At 42.9% G+C, this 21,096-nt stretch overlaps 1 protein-coding gene across 2 annotated transcripts in view; it reads left to right on the top strand.

Moving 5' to 3' along the window:
- The window catches only part of CDH4 (cadherin 4), a 724,604-nt gene that overhangs the window by 561,369 nt on the left and 142,139 nt on the right, over positions 1-21,096 (top strand). The window contains exon 4 of one of the 2 annotated variants that reach the window (XM_083146826.1): positions 9,931-10,119. In XM_083146826.1, coding sequence (XP_083002952.1) covers positions 9,931-10,119 — 189 coding nt within the window. Of the gene's footprint in view, positions 1-9,927; positions 10,120-21,096 lie in introns of both variants that reach the window. The other variant, XM_083146825.1, reaches the window with a different exon arrangement.

Genomic DNA, 21,096 nt, shown 5'->3' with positions numbered 1-21,096 from the left:
GCTGCTTTATTACTGTAGAGGTCTACATCTCAATCTGTGTATGGATGTACACAATTGCCTTTTCATTTTAACCAAGATAGACATATAAATGATACTACTGACAAATGGAATGCTTTTATTTTATCTAAATAGAACAGCAATTTATCATTCATTTTCTTCTATAACAGAACAGTTTTGGCAGTATCACAATCCTTGTTAAATAAACTTCAAAAATAGCGTTTGTTTTGTTCTGGAACCTGGGTGAATTTATGCCTTATCCGCGTCTCCTGACTTGGAATACATTCGGATGACCGCCGGTCGGGATGCTGGAGTCAGAAGACTGACAGAGGCATTCTGATGTAGAGGATCCCGATAGGGGTTCTGTAAGTATACATACTCTCTCCCTGCCCCTCTCTCGGAGCCCGGCAAGTGGGTAAATGCTGCCCAGCAGAACGTACTCCCCAGTCCCTGTGCACGGGTGTGAATGCATACGCAGCCGTGCACATGGGGGAAAATCATTCACCAACAAAAGATTTTCTCCCTACTCGGAAGGATGTGGGTAGAAGAAGGTCACCAGCGGCACTCCCAACGGCCGGGGAATGCCCGTAGGGTAGCCTTTGCTTGCTGCCTTCAGTTGGATGACTTGCCCATGCGTACTGTGTCCCGCGCACCTGCGTGGTTTTTCGATAATCAATTTGCAGTCCGGCGAGCAAGTCTGAATCGGCCCATAGTATGACTTATTTGACAAATGATAAATTACCGCAGAAGTTTATAGTGAGTACAGTGGCTTTAAATCAGAATAGGAGAAGCAGAATAAAATCTGGGAATATATATGCTGTTAATGTATTCAATTCATGAAGCACAAGTGTATTCCAATGCAGAGTTCAGCCAGGGCCCTGCCAGTATGTGGCACAGCGCACAACTGTCATGCTTAATATTACTGTATGACTGGGAAGTAGAGGAACCTCTCTCATCACCAGTGACAAGTGAGCAGAACAAGATCCAGCCACCTGCCAGCCGCTATTTTTCAGACACTGGGAGGAAGATATTCCTATTCCGATCTGACATTTATTATGTTCACAAGGAAGAAAATGAGGGCCACAAACTTTCCTATCTACCACAAGCCATGGACACTGCCCTATGTAACCTCAATTGGAATGGAAGGTTCTGACCACTAAAAACTATTGCCTCATCATCTCATTTCCACTTAACTAGACATGACCTAAATAAGAACGCAATGACATCTTACCCAGCCCCTCTGAGACTGCAAAATCAGATTACCATAATTAAGTTGACTTCTTGCTAAGTGCATGTACTGTACCTGCAGGAGAATGTCCATATTGGATCAGAGCCCATTAGCTCTGTTTTGTAGGGTACAGAATTGTCGGAGTCTCACATTGTCACCCTACACCAGTCACTTGAAATCTCATCTCTCAGCAGGTTCCTATTATTTTATTAATTGCTTTTAATGGATTGTATGATGTTCATTTAATCGTTGACTGTAGTTCCTTTAATAAACTATGTATTGCTAGATACTTTATAGTGTATATTCCCCAAAACAAAATGTGAGGACTAATACATGCTAATAAGCCATCATTTTTGTATTTTTTAAGTTTTCAAAATCCCTTCCTATTAATTTTTATATTGAGTTTTAAAAACACATGACTGTAGTAATATTGCATTAAAGCTCCGTACCCACGGAGCAATATGATCTCTGAGCAATATATTGCTCAATGTCCCGTTTTCATAAGTGACCAGATATGGTCACTGATGAAAACATGACTCTCTGCCGGGGGAAGCTGCTGGTCACAGGAGCATGCTCCTCCAATCAGCGACCACCCCAGGGCTGGTGGCGGGAGTGTGCTCCCAGGGACAGTTTCCCCAACAGTTGCTTGACCATATCCCCGGCAATTATGGCTGAAATCGGCCCTTTGGTCTTAACAAATACAAACGTACAGTATTAAAGCATGTAACATAAACATATCAAAGCACAATAAATAAATGTATTAAAGCCTACCCTTTGATTTTATAAATGCATTTTATTAAATAATCATTTTTGGCAAAGAAGTGCTATTTACAGCAAAAGAAAAACTCCTATTGTCATAATTGATCACTCCATCAATTGGTCCATAAAGGACCCACCAGGGAAATGCGTCAGGAGGCAAGGTGTGGCCAACCCTTAGGGATATATACATATATATGTCTAGTGACCGTTTTTTTATGGAAACATTGCCATCTGTTGGCAGCAAGTGAAACTACATCTAGCTTTCGAAGCATTTGCTTCGAGCGGGGTTACACTGCCATTTGTTGGTAGCAAGTGAAATTACATCTAGCTTTCAAAGCTTCAAGTGGGCTTACTAGTGTGTATGTATGTGTGTGTGTGTGTGTGTGTGTGTGTGTGTTTGTGTGTGTGTGTGTGTGTGTGTGTGTGTGTGTGTGAAGATTAGGCATAGACCTTACAGGGCACTTATCAGCCAGTCACTTTATTATATGAGCTGGCCCTGCCCAGAGTAGTGGCCCTGTCCCCCTCCTGACTCCCACGAACACAACCTTTCCCGGTTCAAGGGCCAGATGCATTAAGCTTCAAAAGTGATAAAATGGAGAGTGATAAACAACCAGCCAATCAGCTCCTGCCTGACAGTTTTCAAACACAGTATGTGACATGACAGGCAGGAGCTTATTGGCTGTTTATCACTCTCAATTTTATCACTTTTGAAGCTTAGTGCATCTGGCCCCAATAGTGTACCCAACGCAGCAAATACTCATCTAAAACAGGCGCCCATTGAAAATCCGTTGTGACATCTGTTAAATGATTATCTGGTGGCATAACAATTTCTGGGGTATTTCTGGGCTCAACTGGGGGAGAGGTGGGATTTTTGTGATATTTGGGGGTTTATGGTAATGAGTTAATTTGTCTACTTAATGAAGGTTTTTTGGGTCTGTGTTCAGTATCAGTGGGGGCGGGGGGTATTATTTGAAATGTGGAGGTTTTTCGTTTGATACATTAGCTTCTAGTGACCTTTCTCTGGCTAGGACCTGTGTTCTCCAGAGAAATACGGTAGATTTACCCCATTTTATAAATTGGTACGTATATGATGAATAGGAGACTCGAAAAGGAAGCAGTAAAGTCTCACATACAAAGATTCAGTGTTTTGTTTGTACAGGTTATATACTGTACTGCTTTCTTTACCTGTGTGAAAACTCCAAACTTATTTCACTGCAGCGGGACACACAGCAGACACCATATCTCATTTTCTTTAACACTGCATGTTGTGTTCTTCAAATGTCGGTGTGCATTGTTATTTATCATTTATAGTCTGTAGAATGACGGCATACAATAAGCATCTCCAAATTTCTATATACATTTTCAAAACAATTTTGAAGTCTTGTACAACCGGGGAAAAATATTTAAAAAAAAAAACACAAGCAAACTCATAATGCTACCTACAGTATACACAATGCATATTAACATACAATAAAATATTTAAAATCCAATGCCACACAGTTTCAGATACCAGAAATAATCGGTTTCCTTTGTAGAAGTGCTCTCCAAAATTGTCTGCAGAAAATTAGCGACATAGTACTAAAATGATCTTTTTAAGAAGGGCCGGTAAAATGCAGGGCTTTTTGCGACATATGGGCCTGATTCAGACATGATCACTGATCTGTACATTTGCATATAACTAGCCGCTGGCCAGACAGAGTTAAAACCCACCTGATGGAAATCAGTCAGTGAATAGCAAAAATTTCGCAATCCAGTATCCATACACAATTCACTCACCACGGGGTAGCCTACCCTCCCGAAATGGCCGATAGGGTCCTGGAATTCGGAATGCTATCCATCTCTCCCACAACCCCTCCATCTGTGAGGGGGGGTGTCGGTGGGACTACATGATGCGTATTGTGTCATTGTAGCCCACCCCCCGCTATGCAATGCCTGAAACACTGCCATTGCATGGTGGGGGGTCATGGTCCCGTGGACGTGATCATGCTGGCCACACCCCCAAAACCATGACATTTCCTTGTAGCCCCATCCCACCCCTTTCCCCTGCCTTCAGTGCCCCCCCCCCGCCTCAAGGAAAGTAGACAACCCCGACTCACCATCAAATGATTTTCCAAGTCTTTGCAAATGTGAGTGACCATTCTACAACTTAGACACAGATACAGGCTGATAGAGGCCCGCGCTGACGTCACATACCTTCCCTTAAAATGACTGGGAACGCCTGCATTTTTTTTATTACCACGCCCAACTTCCTGTCAGTCAAGTTGTTATGGGGTTGCGGTTAGATAATTTCACAATTTTTATGCTATTTTCGCTAGTGCACTACGACCCGTTCACCTATATCTTATTGGAGTAGACATGGATATTACCATCTGTCATTAACCTCTCATCCACCATCATTAACCCCTGCTATCATTAACCTTTCATCTGTCATTATTAACTTTGCTTTCAGGGGCAAATGCAGGATTTTCAGAAGGGGGTTTCCAGAGGGGTGGAGCAAAGCACGGAGATGGACACTTAGGTGATCCAGTATATGCCGGGTCAGTTAAAGTATTATAGATAGACCAAATGTATATAAATAATAACAATAACAAAATATATATATATATATATGCAGCGTGGGGGGTTGCGGCGGCACTCGAATCAAAACACAACAGCCGGTGGTTATGGTCACCAACGTTTCAAAGCTCTGTGGCTCCTTTATCAAGGTGTATAGAGAACCTTGATAAAGGAGCCACGGAGCTTTGAAACATTGGTGACCAAAACCACCAGCTGTTGTGTTTTTATTCGAGTGCCGCCGCAACCCCCCACGCTGCATATAACATACACAGCTGTTGCTGTGCTCTGCAGGAGGGCACCGACTCATTTGCCTGCTGGATTTAAGAATCGGGAGTGCCACCAAAGGATCTCTATATGTATATATATATATAGTGTAGCTGTGGCGGCACTCTGTTGAGCAATAGGTCCCAGTAGGGGCAGTAGTCAATGTAGCAATTGAAGCATGCGGTGCCTTCCAGACTTGTGCTCCCAGCAGGGAGTCAAGTAAATGCAGAATGTAGGAGACGGCGGCACTCGCAAAAAACAACTAGGAGGCAAGCTAGTTAAACCAACGTTTCGTGGCTGGTGTCGCCACTTTATCAAGGTGCCAAAGAACGTTCTTTGGCACCTTGATAAAGTGGCGACACCAGCCACGAAACGTTGGTTTAACTTCCTTGCCTCCGAGTTGTTTTTTGCGAGTGCCGCCGTCTGATAGAGACGAGTTTCCCAAATAAATGAGTCACAGGAGGCGGCACTCTCAGTAAAATGCAAAAAAGTTGTATTCAATCCATCAAATAAGTGAACACACAAACATGGTGCATAAAAAACTTCAGCCTAGGTTGTCAACAAGTTTCAAGCCGAAGCCCCTTCCTCAGGACAGCTAGAAGCATACAGTGTCTCAAAAGTGCAGTGCAGAATCAAAAAAAAATCAGGAGAAAGTAGGAAGGGGGTCTTGAGAAAGGTCCTGCTTTGGACCGAAACGTCGACCTGTACCCACTGTTATGCACCGATGTACTGAGGTGATTTATATTAGTAAATAAGCTTCAAGCAAGACCGGTGAGTGTCTCCATTTTTTGCTCTATGTAAATTTGGGAGTACATGGACTCTGGGACTTTCTGGCAGATGGCACCCCGGCAGATGATGATTTATTTGGAGAGTGCTATCCTAACAATATGGATATATATATATATATATATATATACATATATATATATATATATATATATATATATATATATATACACACACACATATATATGTGTGTGTATATACATATATATATATATATATATATACATACACAGGGGCGTCAACAGCAGTGTAGACCCCTGGGCATAGCAATGTATTGGGGCACCTACCGATCCTCCAGTGGTAGGGGTGGGGGAAGCTTTGATGTCCCGCGGGTGGAAGGGGGTATTATATCAACCGCTTAGCATGTAGGGCCTGGATCAGTAATTTCCACTAATTACCCCTTTATTGCACAGATGGTGGGAGATGAGGTGGGAGAAGGGGGCATTGGGCTGAATGAAGGGGCCCTGATACATAACTTCCAGGGTGGTAGAGGATGTTTAATATGCAGAGGAGGGGTGTATAGTGGAGTGGGCTTATTATTCATAATTTTCTGGTGGGAGGACAGCTTGCTTGACTGCAGATATCTCCAGTTCCCGGAAATAGATTTCTTGGGTTTTAATGGAATTAAAAACTAGAGAATCCCACCTACCAAATGGTATTGGGGACTAGGGGATCAGTGTTCAGGAGGCAAAGCAATCTGCCAACAAGTATATAAAACTACATACCAGGTGTGTGGAGCTGGAGCAGTAACCAGCTGCTGGAAGGCTGATATCTCTGATTCTTGGAAAAGTAGAGACAAGATGCTAGTGTCCATTAAAGGAGGAGAGTCCCAGCTTTTGTAATATACCCTCAGAAGAACTCTAAGTCAGACAGAACCTGAAATATCTGACTGGGAAGAGCAATTAACAGGCTTGGATGTGGACCACTGCTTTGAAGTCAGATATCTCTGGTTCCCAAGGGCCAATTTTTTCAATTCTTGTACCCATGGAAAGAGGGGGCCCTTAGACTCCTGGGGGGGGGGGTGTTCTGTGTACTCAGAAACCCCCCCCAGCGTGCGTCACTGTCTTTATTTATCATTAACCCCTCATCCATCATCATTAAACCCCTAACTCATTCATCATTAACCCCTAATCCGCCATCATTAACCAACTACTTTAGTAATACTAAAAACTCATCTACATCATTAATCATTAACCCCATGCATTATTCACCATTAGCCCCCATACTATATTATTAACCTTATCCATAATTCAGCATTATACCCTTATCCTCTCTTATTAATGTTCTCCATTATGTCTTCACCACCGTGACTTAATTAGCATTTTAATTTAGCCATCTGTGCTCAAGCATGGATATCCTTTAAACCTGGACTATTAGGGTGCATTTATGAGGACTGGGTTTGGGAACCACTGTCTTTCATTATTCGTTATTAACCCCTACCTCATTCATCATTAACCTCATACCCTCCATTATAAAACCACTCTATAATTCACTCTTAGCCCCTCCATTATACAACTTTGGCCTTACACTTTGCCTTCCCTCGTTGATAATTAACCCTTTTTATCAATAATCATTACTCTCCTACCTATCATTAATCATTTTGAATCTCTGATCCAATCGGTGCGGGGCGGCGGTGCGTCGTGGTAGAAACCCATAGTCTTCTACGGGGCATCGCCAGCTTTTGCTGGCGATGCCCCCCGTCGCGGTAACCCGGCGGGGAATGTTTATAGCAGGCATGTCCAACGTTGGCCCTCCAGAGGTTGTGAAACTACACATCCCAGCATGCTTTGCCACAGTTTTGCTATTAGAGAATGCTAAAACTATTGCAAAGCATGCTGGGATGTGTAGTTTCAAAACATCTGGAGGGCCAACGTTGGACATGCCTGGTTTAGAGCATCCCAAAATGTGGTAAAAACCCTGATAAAGGGTGTTTTACCGCGTTTTTAGTTTAGAGAATCTCCCCCATGTTGCCTTGCTGCACTTTGCACACTATTATAATCTAACTCTATATACCCACTTGGACTGTGAAGTAAGAACAAGACAGTTTCAAAGAAAAAATCATGAATAACTTTTCAACTTAAATGTCAGCATTTTGACCATGTCAACATAATGAATGTTGGCATTTTGAACAACTCAGGATTTTGACTGTCTTCCAATGGTGGTCGGTATTTTGACTATATTTATCTATGAAGATAAAGCTGATGTGACTTGTCAATAAAGCTCCAGTTTTGAAGATTTTCTCCCAAAAGTAATTCTTGATTGTCAATATGCATTTTTTAAAATTTCAGTCTGACTTTGTTTTGTTTATTTTCAAAATTGGCATCCCTTTGGGTCCTCTATTGTCAATTGAAAAGCATTGGGTGATGTGATCAATCCCTTACATACCTTGACCTTATGAGTTCAGTTATTTCTCTTTTTTGGCTTTTTATCCTGCATGGGGTTCATTTTCCTCTTGGGACTGTGTCCATGGAATTTGGTTACAGTGCCATAGACTTGAAGCTTCTTAATAATATTTGAAAGAAATTGGGTTTACAACCTGCGCTTTACCTTAACTGTAGTCATATAGAAAAGGATTGCTATTTTGTAATAAGTTTAAACATATGTGCAAAATTACAAGTCAAACAAACCTGAAATGAATCCAGGGTTGTTGGAAATATTGGCCCTCATTCAGATTTGATCTCAGTACAAATTTGTTCTCGAAATGGGCAAAACCATGGCCCTTATTCTGATCTGGGCGGTACGGCCCGCGTGCGGCCGTACCGCCGATGTTTTCGCTCTGCACATGCGCAGAGGTCACTCTGCGCATGTGCAGGGGAATTCGCCGCACAAAAATTTATTACGCCGCAAAGGGGGCGTATAGGGGCGTGAGGGGCTTCATACCCTCATTTCCCTATGCATACGCCCCGCGTTTCATGGGCGTTCCCATGCAAACGCGGGGCGTATGCATGGTAATGAGGCTATGACGCCAGTGATGGGGGCGGAAAGCTGACATCGCCGGATGTCAGTTCTCCGCCCCCATACAAGCTTTCACACGGACGATTGTCCGTGTGGTCTCAGCTTGCGGGAGCTGGTGGGGCGTGCGGCCCTGCCTTCGATGTACTTCGATGGTACACAAATATCGCACGCGATTTGCATGCGATTTGCATACGATTCGATTCGCTATGTGATTTAGCACACCCCCACTATCCACGTCGGCCCGAAGCATGGTAAGGGGATGCGGTAAGTGTTCTCCCGACCTGTTCATACCTCCACTATGCATGTCGGCGCGGAGTTGACTTTATAAAGTGTGGCGAGCCCGAAGCGTGGCGAACGCAGTGAGTCCCGTGTGGGGAAGCGAAAAACTAGCCCAAAGCGTGGCGAGCGGACATGGATTACTTGACGTGTATTCCGCGGCCCCTTTGCGGCTTCGGGCTAGTTTTAAGCAGACCCTCGCGGGGATCGCTGCGCTTGCCACGCTTCGGGCTTGCCACACTTTATAAAATCAACTCCACGCCAATGTGGATAGTGGGGGTATGAACAGGTTGGGAGTATGCGCACCGTGTCCCCTCGCGGGGCACACTGTGCTCGCCATGCTTTGGGCTAATGTGGATAGTGGGGGGGGTGTTAAATCGCATCGCATATCAAATCATATACAAAGCATATGCAAATCGTATGCAAATAGTGTGTGTGATTTGCATATGATTTGCATACAATCTGCTGGGAAGTGCCGCCGTGAAACTAAACAAGTCCCTACATTTTTACACACCTGGGCTTTTTTCTGTAGACTGTGCACGCGCCAAGGTACTCTATGGACGCCGGATGCAATGAAAAATAAAGATGGTATGGATTGTTGGAGGGAAGAGGGCTACAAACAAGTATCTTTCCAAGGGACCCAGGAGGTCTAAAATTGCCTTTTCCCACATCTACTCCCCGTGGCTGTGGAGACAGTCAGGGAGTCAGTGTTCCTCACATCTGCATTGTGGTTGCAATGTAGCGTGCAGTTGCTGATAATGCTGTGATGGCTTTGGTGGGCATCTCTGTTCATGTGTGGGTAGTCGCTATACTTACATTGCCTTCCAGTTCCTTCGCTAAAAAGGGTCACTATTGCTCCGTAATTGCGGCCGCATCTGATTCAAGCCCCAAATTCCTGCTTTACTGCCAGGGGCATCTCTAATCTATTCCTAAATGTCTGTGCAGTATGTATGCTTATGTCACCTCTTACACCCCCAGTCAAAATCATCATACAATGATGCTCTCTCTTGTTTATATATTGTATATTTTAGCTTAATATTGTTAGACTAATTTCTTTTTTTTTCTGTTTGTCCCTCCACAAATCTATATTATACCAACCTCATCAGCAGCAGAAGCAAAAGCAGAGAGGTAAATGGGACCAGCCAACCAAGCATCCACAGACCCAGGGTGGTACTCTTTTACCATGGCGACAGCATCATGATGCTAATGGGCTGAGAAGACAGAAGAGAGACTGGGTGATTCCTCCAGTCAATGTACCAGAGAATTCGAGAGGACCATTTCCTGACCTGCTGGTGCGAGTAAGTATTACCAAACTTCTAACAAATGCAATCTCATTATCGCAGAAGAACACATCCTAGAAATACACTGTTCTGTGTTCCTTACATTATAGAAGCACAAAATGACTATGATCAGTATGGAATTCCATATACAATATGTTCTTAATTCTAACTGACAAAAATATGTAAAAAATGCCCCAAAGTCTAATCTTAACCTTTCATATGTTGACTACAGCCATGATGTCCTTTTGCTTCAGTCAAGCTTTTGACCATGTTGACCATACTGTATGTATGTTGATCTTGACATTGTCTGTCATCTGTCTGTCAGCCATACAGGTACAAAAGGCTTTTTTGGGTGAGACTGGAAAAGCATTAGCATGCATGATGCCAAGCACATGTGTTATACCACCGACAAAGTCATTTTTTGCCTTTTTTTTCTGACAACATCACTATGATTTTACACTCAATGTTGCATTTATATACTTTAGCATCCCTTCTGCCTTCATTTGTGTAAGCGATCTGGAATGGGCTCAGGTGGGTAGACTAACTGCCCCTGAGGCCTCCATTCAAAGTGTTGAGGGTGGAATATACCAATCTCTTGCAGTACATTTCGACACATATCGTGCTGGTACTAATGGCATATGTACTAACATATGTGATTAGTAATACAAATGGCAGCTCTCCTGCTGGTGCCTGACCCGGTAATACATACGTGCATGTGCAGAGTGATGCACTGGATGCAGAGGATGCTGGGAGGGATCCAATTGTATCCCAGCTTCTAAAGCAGCGGTTCTGAAACTGTGGGTCCTGACCCCAAAGTGGGTCCCGACCTTGTCAGCATGGGGTCGCGACTCCATGTTACTGACCATCAGGCTGATGACTTTTTTAATCTCAGTCAGTGGTTTAAGGAGTCTGAAAGGTCTGTTGAACTGTCTGTTATTTTAGACTCCTCCCATCATTTGTGCCTCCACAATGCTGCTGCCATGTATGTGCTGTCTGCTGACTACACATGTGATGTGATGACCTTTTGCAGTAACTTGCTGGGGTCCTGTCATTATTTTTATGGTCTGATGGGGTCCCAGAGCAAAATAGGTTGAGGACCCCTGTTCTAAAGGGTAATGCCAGATTTTGCTGCCTTTACTCTTGAGACCAAAGCCCCAGCGTCTAGACCTTAGTACATATGGGAAATATGGCAAAGCATGAAAAAAAGGGTTTTCGCAGGACTTCCTGTTAGTACATTGGGCCCACAGGACACAGTATCTCACAATACAGGTTACTTATATAATTATGTTAAAATTACCCAAAGCTACTAAGAAACTTTTTTTTGTTTTTCCTGCAGCAAGCACAATGTGTAGTGCAGTACCCTCTGGTGGCAATAAATGAGAACATAAAAATGTATCTACTTACTGTATATGTGCACCTATCTATATACACACATACTGTGCAGTTCATATACATCTTATAGTACATAAGAAATATTTCTGTCTCAATATGCAGGGGCATCTGTGCAGGAAAAGGATGACAAGTATCTTTTTTCATAGGTTATACTTTTTGAAGAACATGGTTGTATTGAGACCAAATAAAATGATAAAATATACATGAGAAAAAAGATTATAAATACCACTCTAATTAATTTTTCTCTCACGTTCTGATTAAACCATACCTCCCAACATTCCCGATTTCAGCGGGACAGTCCCGATTATCAGGGCCTGCCTGTCCCGCTGTCCCTCCCGCGGCCGGCAGTGTCCCGCGGTGAGGGGGGGCTGTTGGGAATCCCCCCTGTCGGCTGCTAAGCAGCGGGGAATAAACGCTGTGCATGCGCACAGCGTCTATTCCCACAGCCAGGGGGCTGGGGGCATGGCTAGAGGCTCACAGAGCCTCTGGGTCATGCCCCCATAGCGGCAAAATGGGGGCGTGGCCTCACGGGGGAGCCGCGAGTATAGGCCACGCCCCGAAATTTCAATTTGTAGGGAATGGTGCTATATGCTGTTGTTAATTATGCATGCAAAATATATAATTGTTTAATATCAGGTGCCGCCTCCCCCCAAAGTGGAATTTGATATGCTGTAGGTTAGACTAGACACACCCATTAACACATTGCATACTCTGTAAACACTAGTACACCCCACAGCACAACATGGCCTTTGTCTACAGTGTTTGTATAACTGCAAATAAAAGAGAGATACTGTGACTTACATCTAGGGGGCAAATATAATAATAATTTAAGGGGGAGATTTATAAAAGCTTGGAGAGATGTAAAATAGAGGGGGATAAAATACTGACCAATCAGCTCCTACCTGCCATGTCACAGACTGCGGGTTGAAAAATGTGACAGGAGCTGATTGGGTGGCTGTTTATCACTCTCCATTTTATCACTTTTGAAGCTTAGAGAATCTGTCCCTTGGTTTGAAAAATGTCAAGTAGGAGCTGATTGGTTGGTAATTTTCCTATTTCCACTTTATCTCTCTCCAAGACATAGGGCCATATATATCAAACTTTAAAAAGTGATACAATGGAGAGTGCTAAAAAGACAGCCAATCAGCTCCTAACTACCATGTTACAGGCTGGGTTTGAAAAATGACAGGTAGGAGCTAATTGGCTAGTTGTTTTTCTCACTCTCCACCTAATCATTTTTTGAAGCTTGGTACATCTATCCCTAAGTATATATACCCTAGGTCCAACCTCATTTTAATAATTTACAGAACTTTTTGCTGTTTCCTCTACTTGCAATCTATTATATCTGGCCCTAGATGCGATTGCATCCAATGTCTGTACATATTTAACCCTCTGCATCAGGACTGTTAAAACAGTTCCTAACTGCCAGGTCAAAGGCTGTGTATGAGATATGACAGGAGTTGATTGGCTGGTACTTTATCCCTCTCTGGGGCTTAGTACATCTCTCCCATTTTGAGTTGATAATGGAGAGTGGACATTTGGATATTATCAGTGCAAATAAGTTTCTTTGAGCAGTGCATGGAAAATCTGGAACAGCTGATATATAACTGTGTGCAAATGGTTATTGACAGATATATTCACATATAATCAGTTTTGTGGGTATTTTGAAAGGTGTTTTTTTGGAGAATTTAAGAAAAAATATATAATAGATATTTTATTTTATTCTAATATATTGGTGCTCCCCATCTACTGGAACCAGTTTAAAGCACCTTCAGGTGGGGAAGAAAGTTGTGGATTTAATGAGGTAAAATAGACAGGCAGTTGTGCTGAAAAACACATTAATGGAAGCAGCTCAGGAAAACAGTTTGCCGGTTTCATCAGTAAAGGGATAAGTGGATAAGGTTTGACAGAATCACACCCTGGACATTGTGCGAGTGACTCTGTTCATTACATGCAATAAGCACTTTAATAATCCAGAACAAACTGTGCTAGAGCACTGATTTCCTGACATTATCTGCCCGCACTTCCTTACATCAGCATCGGTGCATGACAGAGATACAGGGGTGTGTTACGGCTCACTCTACCTTGCCCCATCAGCACTGCCCACCTGTTAGTGGATGAACCCCCACTGGAAAAGGAATATATTAGGCAGCCAGCTATGGTAACCACCTGCGGCTTCTTAGCTCTGATGTTTTTCTGGCCTATGCTTATTTGTCACCATGCCGGTTAGGTCTATGACCTACATGTGGTCCCATGTGGTGAGGTCAGGGGAAGAGCTCAGTGTGAGCTGAGATCTAATCAGTTAAGAGGCTGCTCTTTAATGGTCCGGAAAGGGAGGAAGACAGAGAAATATGTCTATTCCCCAACACCTAATGTGAAACCTAGATGCTGGCGCCTGACAGATAAAGGTGAGGCAGTCAAGTCTGACATGCACAGAGGCTGACCGATGACTGTGGGTTAAATAAAAGAAGAGGAGACAAAAGGGAACTTAAGGGAACTGGTAGACTAAAGACTATAGTGACGTTGATTCGAATATATATCAGGGTTGACTACTTTCTGGCAGCCGGGATAGGGCAACCAGTTCAGTGAGGCGGAGGGGGGGGATCACTTAGTTTGCCCCCTAGGACCACCCAGCAGGGGGAGACTGGCCACATTCTGGGAGGGCCAGTAGGGGGGCCTGATATATACAGTATATATATATATATATATATATATATATATATATATATATATCTCACAACAAAGATACCCAATTACCAGCCCCGTTAACAATTATCTGTGTTGCCACCAGACTGTTTTACAACATTAATCATCCTGATTTACAGTATATAAAGCAAAAGACTTGGATTCGGGATTGAACAGCACTCAATCCTCGGGTGAGTGTATGGAGGCTGAGTGTAGGGAGCAGCAAGCGAGGCTGAGTGTAGGCTGCAGAGGCAGAACTCTGGGAGGCAATGGAGTCATCTGCCGCCGGGTTCCTGCTCCCAAAGGGGCACCTCTCCTCCCCTGCAAGTTTAAATCAGTTAACTGAAACCGTCAATATCTCTTTTGTAACGGAGTTCTGAAATATGTGTTCTCTCTCTCTCTAAATATATATAGAACAAATAAATTTCAGAAGATTATATATATATATATATATATATACATATATATATACAGGTCGGTGGGGGCGGCGGCACTCAGACAATAATTACACACGGAAAACCAGCAACTTGCTTGCCAACGTTTCAAAGCCGTGTGGCTTCTTTATCAAGGCATACAGTTCTTCACAGTATGCCTTGATAAAGAAGCCACACGGCTTTGAAACGTTGGCAAGCAAATTGCTGGTTTTCCGTGTGTAATTATTGTCTGAGTGCCGCCGCCCCCACCGACCTGTATATGCAAGGACCGGGACTCCGCTCCTTTATTAGAAGGCACCAGCTGTTCTAAAGTCTTTAACCTCCAAGCCTGTTGGAGTGCCTCCTTAGGAATTTATATATATATATATATATATGTATATATATATATATATATATATATATATACAACAAACAAGAAAAGGCGGCACTCCGAGGACTTCTTAAAATAGTATTGTATTTGGTCAGGACACCAACGTTTCGAGGCTTACGCCTCTTTGTCAAGGTGATGTAAAACAGTGAATATATATATATAATTTAAGGTTGTGGAGGGGGGACACCAATATTGATCTTGCCTCCGGGCAACTGGGACAAACTTACGCCACTGGTAGGCTGAGTGTAGCGTGAAGAAGGTTCAGTGTAGATAGAAATGAGGATGAATGTGAGGAGGGAGCAGTGAGGGGGTGGCAGTAGGGAACAATTAGGGAAGGTGGTAGAATAGAGCTGTGAGGGTCGGTGTGCGACGATAACAGACATGATGAATGTACTTGGAAGGCACTTACTATTAGTCAGACAGCCATAGAGATACAGACATGCCAGTGTCATTTCAAATGTTGTGCCGGCCGCCATCACATAAGAGCTGGCAGTCCATCAGCCAATCAGATGCTGCTGCAGCCACTTCCCTGATTGGCTGCCAGTCCAGCAGGTACAAATTTCAGTCCGAATCTGGATTTTGTTCATCAAATTAGGAGATCAATACCTGTGTACAATTGGCGTGAATGGGAATGACTGCTTTACAGGTTGCCTACCTCTTTTCTAGAGTCATCCACCTAGTTACTTAGTGATTCACATCTAGCAGACAATGGTCCGTTCTTGGGATAGCTCATTTTTTTTCTCAAGGGTTTCTTGATCACATGCACTACACAAGAATTAGCCCTAGTACACCAGATTATTCCCCATACTGCTCTCCCACTTACAGTTGACTGAAGGCATTGATCACCCTCCTTATTATGAATTATTATTCTCACATCTTGTACAATTTAAAAGCATTGCATCCCTAGATTACAATTCGGCCTAGCCCTGGGTTGAGGCTGACAAATCTAATACAGCTTGTATATATATATATATACTGTCCTTGCTAGAAATGAAATCGATCATAGAGACCAAATGGGAAAATGTAAAAAGTTATTTTGCTATTATTGACTATTTCCACTCCACTTCCCTTTCTTCATGTCACCCGAACTGCTACATATTATTTTATTCTAGTGTCATTGAAAAATGTGTCTTCCCATCTCTGCTTCTTACACCCCCTTCGTCAGACAGAGCATCCCCCCTCCCCCTTTCGCCGTATTAATGCAGGAGGGAATTTCTCAGAGACACGGTTTAAAATGCCTAGATAATTTGCTGGAGAACATTCAATTAGAATATATTAATATTTTAGATTTCCCTCATTAATTTCATATCTGGAGATTTAATTTAGTGCTGGGGTTTGTGGCCAAAGGTTGTGCAGCCAGCTTGTTGTTTGATGTGTCTACCTGTCTGTCATTCACCAGGCATGAACTCAGACACACGCATGAACAATTCATTTATTAATCAGGTCTTAGATTTTTGGCTCAAGCTGGACATTCTCGGAAATTGATTTGTTGACCGACGGTGAATTTAAAAACTGTTGTTGGTTTTTATTATCCAAATCGTATTGTATAAAGTACAGTAGCTTCTGGTTGGGGTTCAGTATGATTTCTCAAAGGACATTTTACCGACGGTCATTATTCCGACACCCATTGACTTATAGTCAAAATACTGTCACAGTCAATATATCGATATTCATTATGCCGATATGTTGAACTGACCGACATAGTTTAAATGCCAACATTTAACATGTCAACATTTCGACATGTGTGTCTTTGATTGACAAGGGCACCGTCAAGTGTACCGTGGACATAGTCAATTGTACCGCACCCCCTTGCATGCCTCACTGCGCTCAGCACACTATTGTATTCCTGCTCCAGGTACACTGGGATGGTAAAGTATGAAACCGTCTGTTTTTGGACTAAAATTGCTTGTCAAATGTCGGCATGTTAAATGTCAACATATGTTGGACAAATGAACATGTCAACATAATGGAGGTCATTTTAATCTGATCACTCCCTTGTCTGTTCGCACGGGGGGAGCGATGTTTAGCTTCTGCACAAGCACATAAGCATTTATGCACATGTGCAAGCTCCATTTGCAAACGGATGCAGCAACTTTTTGGATCAGTGGAGTTGTAGGGTGGCGGGCATGGCTTGTGCCCAGGGGAATGCCCAGTGTTTCATTGGTGTTCCCATTAAAATGCTGGGCGTTCCCATGGTATTTTGGCCATGACGTCACCTGCCCGCCCTGTCTTCGGGGAAATGACCGCTGGTTGTATTGCTTACGAAGCAAATAAATTTGGCACCGAGTTTATTAGCAGATACAGAATTGACCAGCCAACTTTTATCCTTTCTGCTAAAAATACTGCAGATCACAGAATCTTTATTCCATTGATGATAGAAAAGATATATGAATTACTTTCATTTTAAAATGTTTAACAAAATACCCTCTTAGCAGGGCGGTAAGCTACTTTCACTTGGAGCATGCTATGGATACTCTGCAGCCGCTCTCCCTGAACCCAGCAAGCCAATTACAGGTGCTATGAGGCAGCAATGATGCTACCCACTAGGCCCTGTGCGGTTGGTGGTGACACTAAATGCCCACTGATCTAAGGCACTGCATTATGCCATGTTCCTATTTAGGTCACAGTTTGCCACATTTGTTTCCAAAGTTCACATTATGCCACAACAAATTTCATCCAGTCGGTTACTTTATGTCACAACACAGTGCCTCCAGTCGGTCACATCATGCCAGAAGACCTTGCCTCCAGTAGGTCACACTATGCCACAACACTGTGCTCCAGTCAGTCACATTATGCCACAAAACCGTGCCACCAGAAAGTCACATTATGCCACAACACCGTGACGTGCCGCCAGTAGGTCACATTATGTCACAACACCGTGACGTGCCGCCAGTAGGTCACATTATGCCACAACACTGTGCTCCAGTCGGTCACATTATGCCACAACACCTTGCCTCCAGTACGTCACATTAGGCCACAACACCGTGACGTGCAGCCAGTAGGTCACATTATGCCACAACACTGTGCTGCACGTAGGTCACATTATGCCACTACACAGTGCCTTTAGTAGGTTACACTATGCCACAACAAAGTACCTTCAGTACGTAAAATTATGCCACAATTTAGTGCCCCCAATCAGTGTGTCACACTTTAGTCCCCCTCCAGTACATCAGTGTGCCACATTTTAGTCCTTGCAAAAGGTGACATTATGCCACTCTAAAGTGTCTCTAGTAGTTCACATTATGCAACACTGCAGTGCCCCCAGTCAGAGTTTGCCGTACTTACAAGCTCTGGCACAGTTCTTCTCCATCAAAGCAGGGAGCTCTGTCTTGCGAGACAGAGGTTGTCTGGCCTCAAGAAGTTAAGAGCACTGCAGGCAGGCCCTCTATCACACAAGTGTGTCACCTCTGGGCCTGACACATTTATTTATTTATTAACAGTTTCTTATATAGCGCAGCAGATTCCGTTGCGCTTTACAATAGTAGACAGTGATAAAACAAACTGGGTAACAATAGACAGACTTGGAGGTAGGAGGGCCCTGCTGCAAGCTTACAATCTATAGGGATATAGGAGGGAAACACAAGGACAGGCACCAGTAATAGCATAGCAGTCCCACCAAGTTGCAGGTCCAGAAGGGAAGCTATATGATACATAGGTGCCTCAGAGGGTTATGCGTGTGGTATATAAATATGATAGGCTTGCCTGAAGAGGTGAGTTTTCAGGGAACGCTTGAAAGTCTATTCAGGTAGCTCTAACCTCAGATCCCATAAACCACTCCTTATCATAATGCAGAACCAATGCCAGCTATTGGGAGAGTATAAAATAAATACAATTTACAAAAAATAAAGATAACTAACCCAGCCAACAAACAGCTAATTAAGTCCATTGGTCAACAAGGGCCATATGGTCACTCTACCCCAGCAGACACTACCCACTTACCGTATATTTATATAGCGCACACATATTCCGCAGCGCTTTACACAAAATATTTGAACATTCACATCAGTCCCTGCTCCAGTGGAGCTTACAATCTATATTCCCTACCACATGTATACACAAACACATTAATTCTAGGGTTCATTTTGTTCGGAGCTAATTAGCCCACCAGTATATTTTTGGATTGTGAGAGGAAACCGGAGTACCCGGAGGAAACCCACGCAAGCACGGGTAGACTATACAAACTCTGCAAAATTAGGGCCATGGTGGGAATCGAACACATGAACTCAGTGCTGTGAGGCAGTAATGCTAACCATTACACCATCTGTTCTTATGTTTGATCTGGATAAACCCAGCAATCAGATCTTTGACTGTTCTCTGAAACCTCATCTACAGTATCTACTCTATTCCTACCTATACAGGTCACACAGCTACACCCTTATTTCTACCCAATTTCCTCTCTAGTGTATGCAGTACATGCTTCTTTTCTGCCAATAAAGTAGATTGTTAGCTTTCCCATGAGCAGAGCCCTCCCAACCCCTTGTTTTCATGTCAGTAATTATTCTATCTATCCTGATAATTCCTCTGTCTTTCCCGCTGTATTGAGGAGCACTGTTTCATCTTACAAAACAACACCAGTGATGATGATAATATTAATAATAATAGACTACATTCTCATAAATGTTAGTTCACCCACAGAACAGTTGTCTCCGCGGAATGTATGTGACAGGTCCAATTTCATACAAAAAACGATCTCTTCGCCTAAAACAACATTCATATCTTTTACAGTCCAATTAAGAAAAAATAAAGTGAACATAAATGCTGCTTTTAAATCAATCATAATTTAAGTAGAACCATTGTAACTGCTAGTGATATATATTATTAACCAATTCTTAGCTGCATTGCTTCCCTGGCCATGCTGATTAATCAGCTAAGTAACGCTGTGTATTGTAGCCAGTGCTGAAATACTAAATGTTACAAATTAAATTTTTTTCAACTATCTCCCGTTGGGTGTCTCTGCATTTAATTTCCTGCTTAGCTTCCGGTTGATTGGATGGTGGGCAGATCAGGCGCTCTCCTCTGACTGCCTGGAACAATAGGATGTGTCTGTACATCTCTCTCTCGTTTTATTACTGCATTAAATGATTTTAAGACGCTTTCTGCACCCACCCCTGTGTTTAATCGTCCTGTCAACTCACTTTGCTGATGAGCAGTTCCCTTGATATGGGATTTTATGGTCTGCGTGCTGTTCTGTTTACTTACAGCTGTTTTGTGTGTTAAGTTAACCAAATGTTGTGTTTCCTGCCTGTGGTCGTGTCAGATTTTAGATGGTTTATAGGCATAAAATATGCTCATGTGGAACAATCATTATTATGTAGCTGTCAACCTGTGTGAAACAGGCATGTATTCTAGGAACATGCATTGTGACGTTTTCCTGAACCTTTATTGCAAACAAGAATTATGTATTTTAAAAGAAAATACCTCACATATACTTTATGACAAATAATGGCCTTGGAGAGTTACATATGGGTGGGGTGTGTTGAAACTGAAATCTAAATTGCAGTGTAAAAATAATGCAGCCAGTATTTACCCTGCACAAAAACAAAATAACTCCCCCAAATGTAACTCTCTCTGCACATGTTAAATCTGCCCCACCTGCAGTGCACATGGTTTTGCCCATTTTGAGAACAAATTTGTACTGCGATCAGATCTGAATAAGGGTCACTACTCTAGGAATTGCGAATAAAAGGACTCTAATCAGGATGTGCTGTGGAAATGGGCATAATTCAGACTGTGAATGTTCGAAGCCCAACGATTAGGTACATATTTGGTAAGATAGAGAATAGTGGGGTACTCCTAAACTCTGCTGCTTTTCTTCTATACCCTAGGATTAAGTCTTTTGATCCTATAAAACGTATTGGGTAGGGGGAGAGAGGGACTAAAAAATAAGATTTCTCTTTCAATGGTCCTGGTGACACAGCTTCACATTGGGATGTAGGAGGGTCCGCAGGAGCCAGGCACCTATCCTAAAGCTTTTGGAGGGTAGGCTCCTCCCCTACTGCATCCCAGATTCCTCAGTTCGTGTTAGGTGCCCACTGGAGTGGGTGCTATTCTAAAGGGCTGCTGGAGCAGCCGAAGGAGTAGAGTTAGTTAGGGTTTTTATTATTTTATTAACTT

This window comes from Crinia signifera, chromosome 6, assembly GCF_055691185.1.
Source record: "Crinia signifera chromosome 6, ASM5569118v1, whole genome shotgun sequence".
Lineage (NCBI taxonomy): Eukaryota > Metazoa > Chordata > Amphibia > Anura > Myobatrachidae > Crinia > Crinia signifera.
Note: the sequence above shows the minus strand (reverse complement) of the source record. Positions and strands in the feature narration are given on the sequence as shown.